The sequence below is a fragment of the Orbicella faveolata genome, unplaced genomic scaffold (assembly GCF_042242905.1).
Source record: "Orbicella faveolata isolate gen_17 unplaced genomic scaffold, um_ofav_v1 contig_35, whole genome shotgun sequence".
In the NCBI taxonomy this organism is placed as follows: domain Eukaryota; kingdom Metazoa; phylum Cnidaria; class Anthozoa; order Scleractinia; family Merulinidae; genus Orbicella; species Orbicella faveolata.
The window spans coordinates 29,423,015-29,434,644 of NW_028301564.1; the positions used below are offsets into that span (position 1 = coordinate 29,423,015).

At 41.3% G+C, this 11,630-nt stretch overlaps 1 protein-coding gene across 1 annotated transcript; it reads right to left on the bottom strand.

Moving 5' to 3' along the window:
- Nucleotides 1–504: 504 nt before the first annotated feature.
- LOC110056433 (uncharacterized) lies at nt 505–5,274 on the bottom strand. Its single transcript, XM_020762912.2, has 2 exons — nt 4,844–5,274; nt 505–2,731 (listed from the first exon to the last, which is right to left on the bottom strand). Exon 2 carries the CDS (start codon nt 2,703–2,705, stop codon nt 1,080–1,082), a length of 1,626 nt encoding a protein of 541 aa, XP_020618571.2. The 5' UTR covers nt 2,706–2,731; nt 4,844–5,274; the 3' UTR covers nt 505–1,079.
- Nucleotides 5,275–11,630: the final 6,356 nt, after the last annotated feature.

Below are 11,630 nucleotides of genomic sequence, written 5' to 3' on the forward strand. Positions count from 1 at the left end.
TTAAGTTGTATATGCTGCATAAAGGCGTAACTACCCGGTAAAAGAACGTTTGCTCTACGGGGAGCAGTGTCGCGTTACGACCGCGCGACAAAACGGTTGCAAAAGAGAGGGGAGAGGAACAGAATAGGGAGGAGGGAAAAATGGCGCCAAAAAAAGTTGGGAAGAGGGAGAAATAGGGCAAAAAAGTAGGGAGGAGCTAAAAATCGATATCGTGCAACATGGCGCACAGGGCAACTTAAAACGCAACATTTTGTTCCGGCAACATGTTGCAGGTTTTTGAAAGTGATTAAAAAACTTGCGACAAATTTTCAATGTTGCGTTAAAAATCGTATCGTGTAAATACCGTTGCCGACCGTTGCCGCAACAAAAGTTGCGTTAAAAGTTGTCTTAGCTTTTCTAACATGGATTAAAAATCGGCTTCTTCGTGGCCGCATGTAAACTCTGGTTTTAAGGCCAATGCGGTTAGTCTTGAAAAGATGAAAAGCAACACAACACAATTTCGAGTTAACTTTAAAACACTCGTTTTATTAAGAATCACACACTAAATACAACTTTCTTTTTCACAGAATTAAAAAATAATTGATAAGCATATAGCTATTTTTCGCACCATTAAATGTGGTGTACTGTGATTCTTTTATAAAAAGAATTATTATCAAACTCAATAAACACACTGCTCTGAAAAGTGACAATTGATCATAGACCTGTAAGCTGCTATGTAGCCTACCCAAGAAGGGCTAACGTATAACACTTATTTGGTTTGGGCTCGGGCACCTCACCAGGAAAAATAAAATTTCTTTTATCACTGGTTACCGAATTGAAGCCCAGCTACAATCTTCGCCAAAGCATAACTTAAACACTCGCCAAATTGTGAAATTATCATATTTGTACGAATGGAAAATCAACCCATGATTCTTTCTCTGAAAACAACGGCTTATAACACTTGAACAAAAAGAAATGAGTCGAAACATCAATCCGTAGCTTAGAAAACCGTAGCTTTTAAAGATTAATAAAACTAAAGGAACGGTTTCCTCGGCTTTTCTTGTCCTTTATAGTCACACAGTGCTTTTTAAATCCTGCAATTACTTTGCTATCTCTGTTTTCATGACACGAAGTGTCCTTTCTAACAGGTCAACGAAAACAGCTTCCTGCTGTTCTGTTTTTGGCTGAGTTATAACGCCAAGAAGTTGAAACAGGGTTTCTAAAAGGACCGTCTTCATTGCGGTACTGCCATTGGTCTCGCCAAGCCACATTTCAAATGTTGGGGATGGAGGTGGTGTGGAGAACATCTCATCGATATAACAGTCAGCTGAATCACCAGTTATCTGGTCTTCATCCTGAAAAACTGGGCGAAAGTTCATTTTGGAAGACTCAGACAAGCCACGACAAACCTTTACAGGGTCTTTGGTAACTTGGACACCTCGAGCCACAGGCTTTGGAGTTGAGGTCTTTGACAGGGAGCTCTTCTTTGTGTAATGGACTGGAAGTGATGACAATGGCGTTGTGCTTGCCTGTTTAGACTGCTTAATAGTAATATGTCTTGACGGCATCGTTGGCGAGAAATCGTTATCTCTTGGTTTTCTTTTTTGATGGTTTTTGTTGTCTCTTGAACTAGCAGCACCACTCACTTTTCGGGACAATTGTCGTATTAAGTTGCTCTCTACAATTTCAACCTCGGGACGATCCTGTTTTTGAGAGCTTGATTCTCTAGAGACAGCACGTCGACGAATCTTGGATGGTGTAGTGGACTCGTTGTTAGAGATAAAACTCTGTAACTTTCGTTTTGTTCCTGCCTGGGAATGGTTGTTCGCAGGATCTGTTGCTGCTTCTGCTGTTGCAGATGGTACCTGTTCACACCAAGGTCGTGGGTTGGACGTTTCACTGCTGACCGATAAACTTTCATGTAACTGTACCTGAGCAGTAGGCTGGGAGTACGTTGGAGGCTTCGGGCTTGAAATGAGTGGCGAAGTTTCCATCCATTGTGGCTGAAGAGATTCCACTGACACAGGAACTTCCGTAGCTATTTTGCAGCCAGATTGAGAATACTGTGTCGTCGGCCAGAATGTGTCTGAAGATGGTATCTCCTCAAGACATTCGTCTCTACTCAGAAGCACCTCCTCATCAAATGGTTTCGGTGTTGCGAGTTTTGTAACAGGCCCGGCAGGATACTGTGTCTCAGGCCCGATTGTGTCTTCAACTGAAGATTTTATCTGCTCAGGACATCCCTCTGCATTCAGCAGCATCTCCTGATCAACTGCTTTCGGTGTTGCGTTTCTTGTAAGTGGAACGACAGGGTGGTCATTGACTTTAGTCCCGGAGACATTATCTTTTCCACATTCTTGACCCCCCACTTTCATTTGAAGACTGTCATCTTCGTTTGAGCGGTTAAACCCTGGATCAAATGTTTTCACCAATTCATCCATGAGCATCTGCTGCTGTGTTGTCACCTTGGCTTCCATGCAGAATGGCACACGGCAATAGTAGTCCCTGCAGGAATTGGAATGAGTTGCAGCGAGGGACTTCATTCCTTGACAGATGGTACACTTGTCTACCTTTTCACAGAGCTGCACGTGCCTCAAAGTAAGTTTCAAGTTGACACAGAGAGGACGTAGACAGTTTGGATCTACACAGTCCAATGCATGGGGTAGAAAACTCTGTAGCTCATCACGCCACGCCTGACCAGACGCGGAATCTTTAGAAGAGGCCATTCCGCTGGTTTTCAGTAAGCTGAGACCTATAGGAAATAGTTTTTAATAGTTCAATCTAAGATGATGTCATCTAGTTATGAGCAACACTGTAAAATAGCGTTCAGTGGCTAGAGTGCAACTCTATCAGTTCTACTTTACGGTATGGTTCGGCCGGTTAGCCAATTATTTGCGCGGCAGGTCGAAGAAACGTAAGATCATTGACACTCATAAGAAATGGTTTAGTGAGAATTAAAATAGCCGAGTATCTATATTTCAATTAACAAGAATCAAACAAAATGCATACAAGGCGGCTTTACAATTTAATTCAACATGACAGGGAGGTGCTTTTTTCCCTAAATCGAAGCTATTTTTAAAGTGGATAATTTATTCATCTGCGGACTTATATATATAGGCATATTAAATGAACAACTGTTTGCTCAACCAGCTATGACTTGAACATCACGTACTGATAACGTTGCATAGTTGATCATTGTCAAATCAAGCCAATGTCACTGATTACGATGAAAATGAGCTTCTAAAACCTCTTTAGAAACTTAATCGGCGATTAACCGATCCATTGACGGTGAGTCAACAACGTCAGTTCAATGATCTACAGCGATACTAAAGGAACTGAAGTAAAGCTGTCGTTTTTAGGGACCTATTGTCGTCAGTTAGGGACCTATTACCTTCAAATAGGAGATAACAACGAAAGAATAGTTCACTAACGGAGGGTAGAACAACCGCAAACAGTGAAATGAGATTATCATTGCCTAACATTGAAGTTTGGGGAAGACTGCCGGATTTGTATTACAAGTCACACTAATTGAGCATTTTAGTCTACTGAATGTTTCACGATACGTCATCCATGACGTTAGGGTTGCTTGCATTCACGTGAATGCCATCACAATATGACAAAGCATGACAAAGCACTCGGACGAGTACTCGGTACATCTACAACATCATAGATTAATAAGAAAGCACTGAACTAGAGCTCAATCGATAAAACCTACGCTTTTTGACCTAAACTGTTACTGTGAACTCATAAGAAAATTACACACGGTATGTAAATCTTTGTACCATCGAAGATATGAAATATTGGTCTCTTAGCTTTACCTTGTCCATCTGACCCGGCTTATTCAGATCACTTGCAAGTAGTAAACTATATTTACCCCTTTTGATATCTCCTTCCACAACCGATTTAATTAGAAATCTCGAAGAGAATCCACACGACAGTTTCAAGGACACATTCGTTTGTTCTATCATACACTCCCGTCAACTGAATATTGCTTCACGAAGCGTCAGACTTACTTTAATAAGCCTTACAGGCCAGCCGGGGATTACAGCCATCAACCTCACAGTGAAAATGTTTTTGGCGTTCTCTCTTTTTTTTTTTTTTTCAGTCTTGTTCAGAACACTTTCTTTGACTACCATAATCTGCCCAGTTCCAGCAGTCAAGTATCTTGCACTGTTGGAAAAACTAACGGAAGAGATTGATCTGTATTGTCGAGCCTTTCGTTTATAGGACGACTAGTCTACCACGAACGAACTTCAACGCCATTTGTACCCTGTTGCCGCCGCCAGTTCGAATTTATGGTCTAGCAACCGTAAAGGTACATCGGGCAGCAGCGATCCTGTCATGTCTTGTATTTAAACGAAGGCCGCTGGTACCAGCTTACCATGTATAAAAACGTTGTCTCACTTAGACTGATGAGTTTATGAACTATATCGAATCATACAATTGAAGGCCGAATTCGCTCTAGGTAACTCTTCCTTCATGCTAAAGCTGAAGCTAAACGATAAGCTACGAAGCTTATCAGTTGATGCTGCTGCCGAGTCTTTTAACGCTAATCCATAACGTATTTTAACTTAAATCCCTATTGATTTGTCCTGCAATTCATTCGTGAGTACTTTAGCGACTGAAATACTCATTCAGATTAGCATACTTTGGTAAACTAATATCAGAGTTTGGTCCGGAGATATTTGATTTTTTATGCTGGAGTAGCAAAGAACCGACAGATTATTCATGGTAGGATCGAAAAGCAGAATTACAGATTCAGAGAATTCCAGTTCCATGAAATTAATTAAGAGAGAAACAAAACATTTTGCTGACGCATAATAACATGGCCGAAAAATCGCGAACTGAAAATGTTGCCACTAACCTTGTCCGAAGAGGCAGCAAAAGCCAACGTCTGGCGAGTTCTCTTGTCACTATGTGGATGAGTGACTGACGTGAAATGGAAATTTGAAGGAGATTTCGCCTCACTTTAGATTGCAAGTAGCACATTCCTCGTCATGGGCGAAGCAATAAGGAGTGTCTGACGGTTTTTTTAGTCACTTGAGAAAAACAGTTGTTCTCTTAAGTGCCACTTGGAACGTTCTCGCTGACTGAGCGGCATGGTCTGCAGAAAGCCTCTGAGTATTTTGCAAAGGTTTTATTATATGTAGATCAATTTTGTTGGGAAATTGTTTCATTTCTTTAGTAAGTTGTTTATTTGTTGTTGTATCTAGCGTGACAAGCGAGCCTCATTCCTGTATAATTACAGACTTAAATGAGTCAACGCTATAAGCATTTCCGGCCACACCGTCACCTTTGTGAAGGCGGAAGATTATAACTAGGGTGAAAACAAACTGACTATTTGTAAAACATGTAACGGATCGATAACGGAGTTGTTGCATAAACTGTAAGAGTGCGGGCGAGGGGCTTGAAGAATTATCTGCAGATTTTTTCGGCTATTCAGAGCTCGCGCTTGTTCAATCAGGCTTGCGTGCGTGCGTGAGTGTGTGACTCACGGGGGATTCATGTTGGTATTAATTGCTTCCTGTATATGACATTGTTCACTTCAGTTGGCGAACAACTAAGGGTAAAACCCTTGCTTTTGAAGACACTAAACTGATATAGACTTAAGCATCACCGACTTCCCCTGTCGTCATTCGACACTCACATGCAACATTACCATTAAAACGTAATGTACAAACAAAGGAAATTAAGTAATCCGATTAATGAATTCTCAGTTATCCGGGTTTGGGTTATGTGGGCTCGATTTCCGCGGTTTTCTCAGACTCTGTTAAAATAGTTGAAATTTTCGCGCGAAAACGACTTGCTTTCGAAAAAAAAGCTGCCCTTGCAAGCGAGGTGCCAACTCTTTATCAAAGCATAGCTTTATAAAGCCCGTACCCGTCAGACCAAGCCATGCTCTCTCAAACTAGCACTCAGCAAAATCATTCAGTTTGTTTACGCTAATACATTCAGCTATTAAGCTTATTTATGAGAGCACGCCTCCACTGACAAACAATGCGAGGAATTGGAAAAAGTTGACGCTTAAATATTTGAGTAGTTTGAAGGTTAATTATTTAGTTTCCGGACGTCGTGTGTCATGGAGTCGAGTAAAGCTAGAGAAATTAAAGCTTAGACACTGATTTGGCGATTTTCACATGGATTCCTGTATAACTGAGAATGTGTCCAATAAAACAGAGGGGAAAAAAGTGAAAGTTAAAGTGAATTTTTACTTTGCTTTGTTGGTTGTTATCACAAACGTTTGCAAATATCTCCGTCACGAGTTTTTCGATTGGTTAATTGTAGTGAGGAAGAATTTTTAACCCGAGCGGGTATAAAAATGTTTCGAACCTTAGCAACTTTACATTTTCATCCAGCACCTGTGAATATTTCTCTCGGATCGCTGATGGAGAAAGGTGTTCTCTACATCATCTCGGGGGAAGGATTTACTCCTATGATCTTTATCAAAGTTACTGCCCAAATATTTCCGGCGAAATTCGACTCGGCAACACCGAATTTTTCCAGCATCACAATGTCCGAATACGGTAAGTCGGAAAACAACCGGCGAAGAAAAACTTCAGTTAATGCGACGCAAGTATCTGCGCCTTTTAACTCAACGCAAGGCTTGGGATATTGGAAGTGAACAGGTAAGGCCGGACAATTTTTGATGAAATATCACATACGTAGCAGGCGGACAAGCTGATTTACTTGCACACGCAGCACGGACATGCATTCAAAGTTTATTAAAAAAATACAGCAAAAAGCACACTTAGCTTTGGGTATTGAGTTAATTTATTGGGCTTGTAATGAAATTTAGGCATAAAAGGGTAAACGTCGTCCCAAAACGTTTCCTTCACGAATTTAAGCTTTGGGTCTTTGTGGTAGTGGAACAACAACCACCATGTATTGCCAATAAATTACATGTACATCTGTATATGACTAAAGCGTCCGACACGCCGCCTCTAAAACGTAACCTTACTTCCAACAGCCCAGGAAGCGTGGCCGAGTGTTCAGCGCGTCGGAGTCGCAATCCAGCTGTCTCAGATTCGAGTTCCGCTCGGACCATTGCCTGGATTTGTTTCACGGTAGCCGAGTTCAAATCCTCGGCCACGCTTGTAACTGGATTGCCTCCGGCCAGTTGAGATTCTTAACAATGTTATGTTAAATTTCAATCATTTGTTTGAGTTGTTCGCGCGGCCCCTCTAGCCTTTGTGCTATAAACACTGCCGAGGGTAAATAAAGGTTGCACAAACAATAGCCTCCATTTTGCGCGGAACTCATCCTCGTCCCCAGAGGCCGCGCTCCTTTTGGTCAGCACCAAGAATCACGACTCTCTGTCCGGTTCCAACACCGGAAGTCTGCGATTCACGGACTTCCCGTCACTCTGCGCATGCTCAGAGTCAAGTCTGAAAAATCTGATTGGTTCCGGTCTCATTCTATTGTGTTTGCAAAGCCAATCAGAACCGGCATCTCACTGGACTTGTCCAGAGGTCGTGATTCTTGGTGCTGACCAAAAGGAGCGCGGCCCCTGGGGATGAGAATATTGGAAGGATAATAAACACAATAATAAATAAATAAATATATATATATACATTTATATAGCGCCATTTTCCACTAATTGTCCATGGCGCTTTACAATACTTTAAAATTAAAATCCTAATTCTTTAAAAACCTAAAATCCTAAATCCTAAAAGTTAAAATCTTAAGAATTAAATACGCTATATAATACAATTAGGCTACAAATAAAGAGTAAAAACTACAAATCAAATGCACGCTTAAAAAGATAAGTCTTAAGATTAGCCTTAAAAACTGCCTCTGATGATGAAAGTCTGATCTGGAGGGGTAGTTTATTCCAGAGCCTTGGTGCCGCCACGGAAAAAGCCCTTTCACCATACGTTTTAAGATTTGCTCTAGGCTCATCAAGCAACCTGTTGTTTGAAGATCTTAGTGTCCGACCAGAAATGTTAAATCGCAGTAGGTCTCTAATGTAATCAGGGGCCAGTCCATTCAGAGCTTTGTAAGTTAACAACAATATTTTGAAAATAATCCTAAAATGAACTGGCAACCAATGTAAGCTCCTTAGTATTGGTGTGATGTGTTCCTGCCTTCTAGTCAAGGTAACAAGGCGAGCTGTTGAGTTCTGTACAAGCTGAAGTCTATTAATCAGATACTTTGGGAGACCGTACAGTAGGGCGTTACAATAGTCCAAGCGCGATGTTATGTAAGCGTGAACAATAGTCTCAGTAGTACTCTGGGATAGGTATCGCCTAATGTTAGCTATACTACGAATGCGGGAAAATGCGCTCTTGCAGGTTATTTTAACGTGTTCTTTGAAATCCAAACATTGATCGAATGCAACTCCTAAATTCCTGGCCTGTTTACTAGACTTGATTACTTCATCACCAACTCGTATATAGTCGAGGGCTGGTCGTGGACGATATTTAGAACTAATAACCAAAAGTTCAGTCTTATCCCGATTTAACTTAAGTTTGTTGCGCAGCATCCAGTCCCCAATGTCCTTAACACATAATTCTACTGCCATCTTTGAGCTTGATAGATGATTAGGACAGTTGGACGTAAACGACAAGTACAACTGTGTGTCATCTGCATAGAGATGAAACGGTATGCTATGCTTTCTGGCTATGTCACCCAGCGGACTTGTATAAAGGGAATACAACAAGGGTCCCAGTGCAGAACCCTGTGGTACCCCGTAGGGTAAATTCTTCTTTGACGATTCAATTCCATTAACAGAAACAAACTGTTCGCGTGAGTGAAGGTATGAATGAAACCAATTAAGAGCAGTGTTCCTAATACCAAAGCGATTCCGTAGTCTAGATAACAAAATCGAATGATCGACAGTATCAAACGCAGCCGATAAATCGAGCAATAGTAATATAACCGATCTGTTATTGTCAATAGCCTTCAAAATATCATTTTGAACTCTCACAAGCGCAGTCTCTGTACTGTGATGAGATTTCTATGCCGACTGAAATTCTTCTAATAAGCCTTCATTATCATTAAGGTGGTCCATTAATTGTGCTGCAACTGCTTTCTCCGTAACTTTGGATAGAAAATATAAATTCGATACAGGACGAAAGTTAGAAAATAGTTCATGATCAGCTCCACTCTTTTTCAACAACGGCTTCAACATGGCAACCTTGAATCTATCAGGTACTTGGCCACTCGTAAGAGACAAGTTAACTATACGAGTGATCATTGGAAGCAGATAATGACGGCACCCTTTGAACACTGAAGATGGAATTGGATCAAGTGTACAGGACTTTGAACACAGGTGATTCACAAAACCAGATACGACCTCCTCAGTGACCAGTTTAAATTCACTTAGCAGCTGACCAGCTAGACAGCTGTCAGACTCAGCATTGCATGAAGTAACTTGACCGTCATTCAGAGTTCCATCAACTTTGTCAAGATCATTGCGGATTTTAACAATTTTGTCACTAAAATATTCAACGAATGATTCGGACAGAGAACTGTTATTAGGCCCAGATGGATAACGCTGGACTGGATTGGAGTGCAGAAGCTTCTCTATTGTCTTAAAAAGAAGTCCAGAGTTCCCTGAGTTTTCCTGGATCACTGATGAATAAAATGTGTGCTTCGCGGAGGCAATCATGTCATTAACAACACTGTTCTGAAACACATACCGTTCTCTATCTACAGGTAATCTTGTACGTCGCCAGTTACGTTCGAGCTTCCTCCTTATGTTCTTTTGAACACTAATGTCAGTTGAATACCAAGGCGCACAAGAACGAAGAACTACCTCACGGGTCCTTTCGGGGGCATAAACATCAAGGGTGGACTTCAAGACCCGATGATAGGAATCAACTAACGAATCCAAATCACGCCGTGATTCATCAAACAAGGACGAATTCATGATAGTGTCATTGAATTCAGCATAATCAATCGAACGCAGCTTCCGGTGGCGAATAGTTTTTGTTGGAAATTGTGGTTTGTGCAATAATAAATGCATAAAAATAGCGTAATGATCAGAAATCAAAGGGTCATGAACCATAACATTGTCTATAAGTTTACACTGATTTCTAGTAATGATTAAATCCAAGATATGACCACTTGTGTGAGTCGGCGTAGTCACCCATTGTTTCAGATCGAAAGACGCTATTAGGTCACAAAAATGCAATGCGTTGACATCACGCGAAGAACCACATGTAGATTAAAATCACCGACAATTAAAAGCTCGCCTGATGCTGTGGCCAATTCCTCAAGCAGGAGAGAAAATTCACGATAAAATATTGACAAAGGCACAGATGACGGTGGGCGGTAAATAATTATCATCCTGATCATCTTTGAGCTCTTGAAACGAACATCCAAAAATTCGAACGACTGGAAGGAAGTGTTCCACTCACTATTTTTGCATTTAATATCCATACTTTCTTTGAAAAGCAAGCCGACACCACCACCTCTCGATTCCCGTGGAATGTGGATAAAATCATAACCAGTGGGACATAAATCACCAATCTCAACACAATCAATATTTCCAGGTCTGAGCCACGTCTCCGTCAAAGCAAGAAGATCAATATCCTTGTCAACAACAAAGTCTTTCAGTACGCTAGATTTATTCCTTATTGACCTGGAATTGAGCAAACAAAAGTTGATCGCGTGAGAAGTATCCTGGGTGTTAGCAACTTGTGAGATCTGCACCTTCACGAGATTGTCGCGATTAAGCAAAACTGCAAATTTCGAAAAACGATCATTTCGATTTGAAACAACCGTCCTTATGCTCCTCTGCCTTGTTCGTGACTTCACCCATACACCTGCTCTACATCCTCTTGTCCGAAGCAAACTGAAATCCTTTAAGACCGAAACCAGATGAAAAGGCAAACGAGCCGGCGAAAAACGCCGCACTGATAACAACTCACTTCTTGAATATGTAATAAGTTGTGGCGACCGAAACGAATGATGATATAATCCAACCGACCTTGAGGTAATTTCTTGGTTAGATTCAGGTCCTGGATTTGAAGATATATCAACATGCACTGTCAAATCCACGACAAAAGGTTTCGAGGGAAGAACTAAACAGGTAGACCCATGCTTAGCCTGTTTTGAGCATGGTTGGAACACTTCAAGACTACTGAGCTCTTGCCGTCTTATAACCACGTGAGATCCAACCAGGCTAAATTCACGTCTAAAATTGCCAGGAAGAAAACCATCGGAGAAACATCCATGGATATCTTCGAAGCAGAAGTGGTTAAAACCAGAGTGAGTCCATCCATAGGGCGAAAAATCATCAGAATAGGCTAGAAATATAAAATAAATCAAGAGAACGCGAACGACATCGGCAGCCATCTTGGCGCACATAATACATTGGCGCGGAACTATGCTCGGATATTTGTCCGCGGACATTATTTGTTCCGAGAACCGAACAGTTTTCCGAGAAAAACTTGGATATTGTCTGTTCCTCAAAGCTCTCAGTTTTCCTCGAGCTTCGCTCTCGGAAAACTGTTTGCTTCTCGGAACAGATAATGTCCGCGGACAAATATCCGAGCATAGTTCCGCGCCAAATGGAGGCTATTGCGTTTATTATCCTTCCAATATTTTTCGCCAAACGTGCGGTGTTTTGAAAACTGGGGAATATAACTCGGATATTTTCCAGTTTTAGTTGAGGAATATTCAGTCACGTGGCGCGTTTAGACCAG

Coding starts and splice junctions, on each gene's coding strand:
- LOC110056433 (XM_020762912.2), bottom strand. CDS start 2,705: ATGGCCTCTTCTAAAGATTCCGCGTCTGGTCAGGCGTGGCGTGATGAG.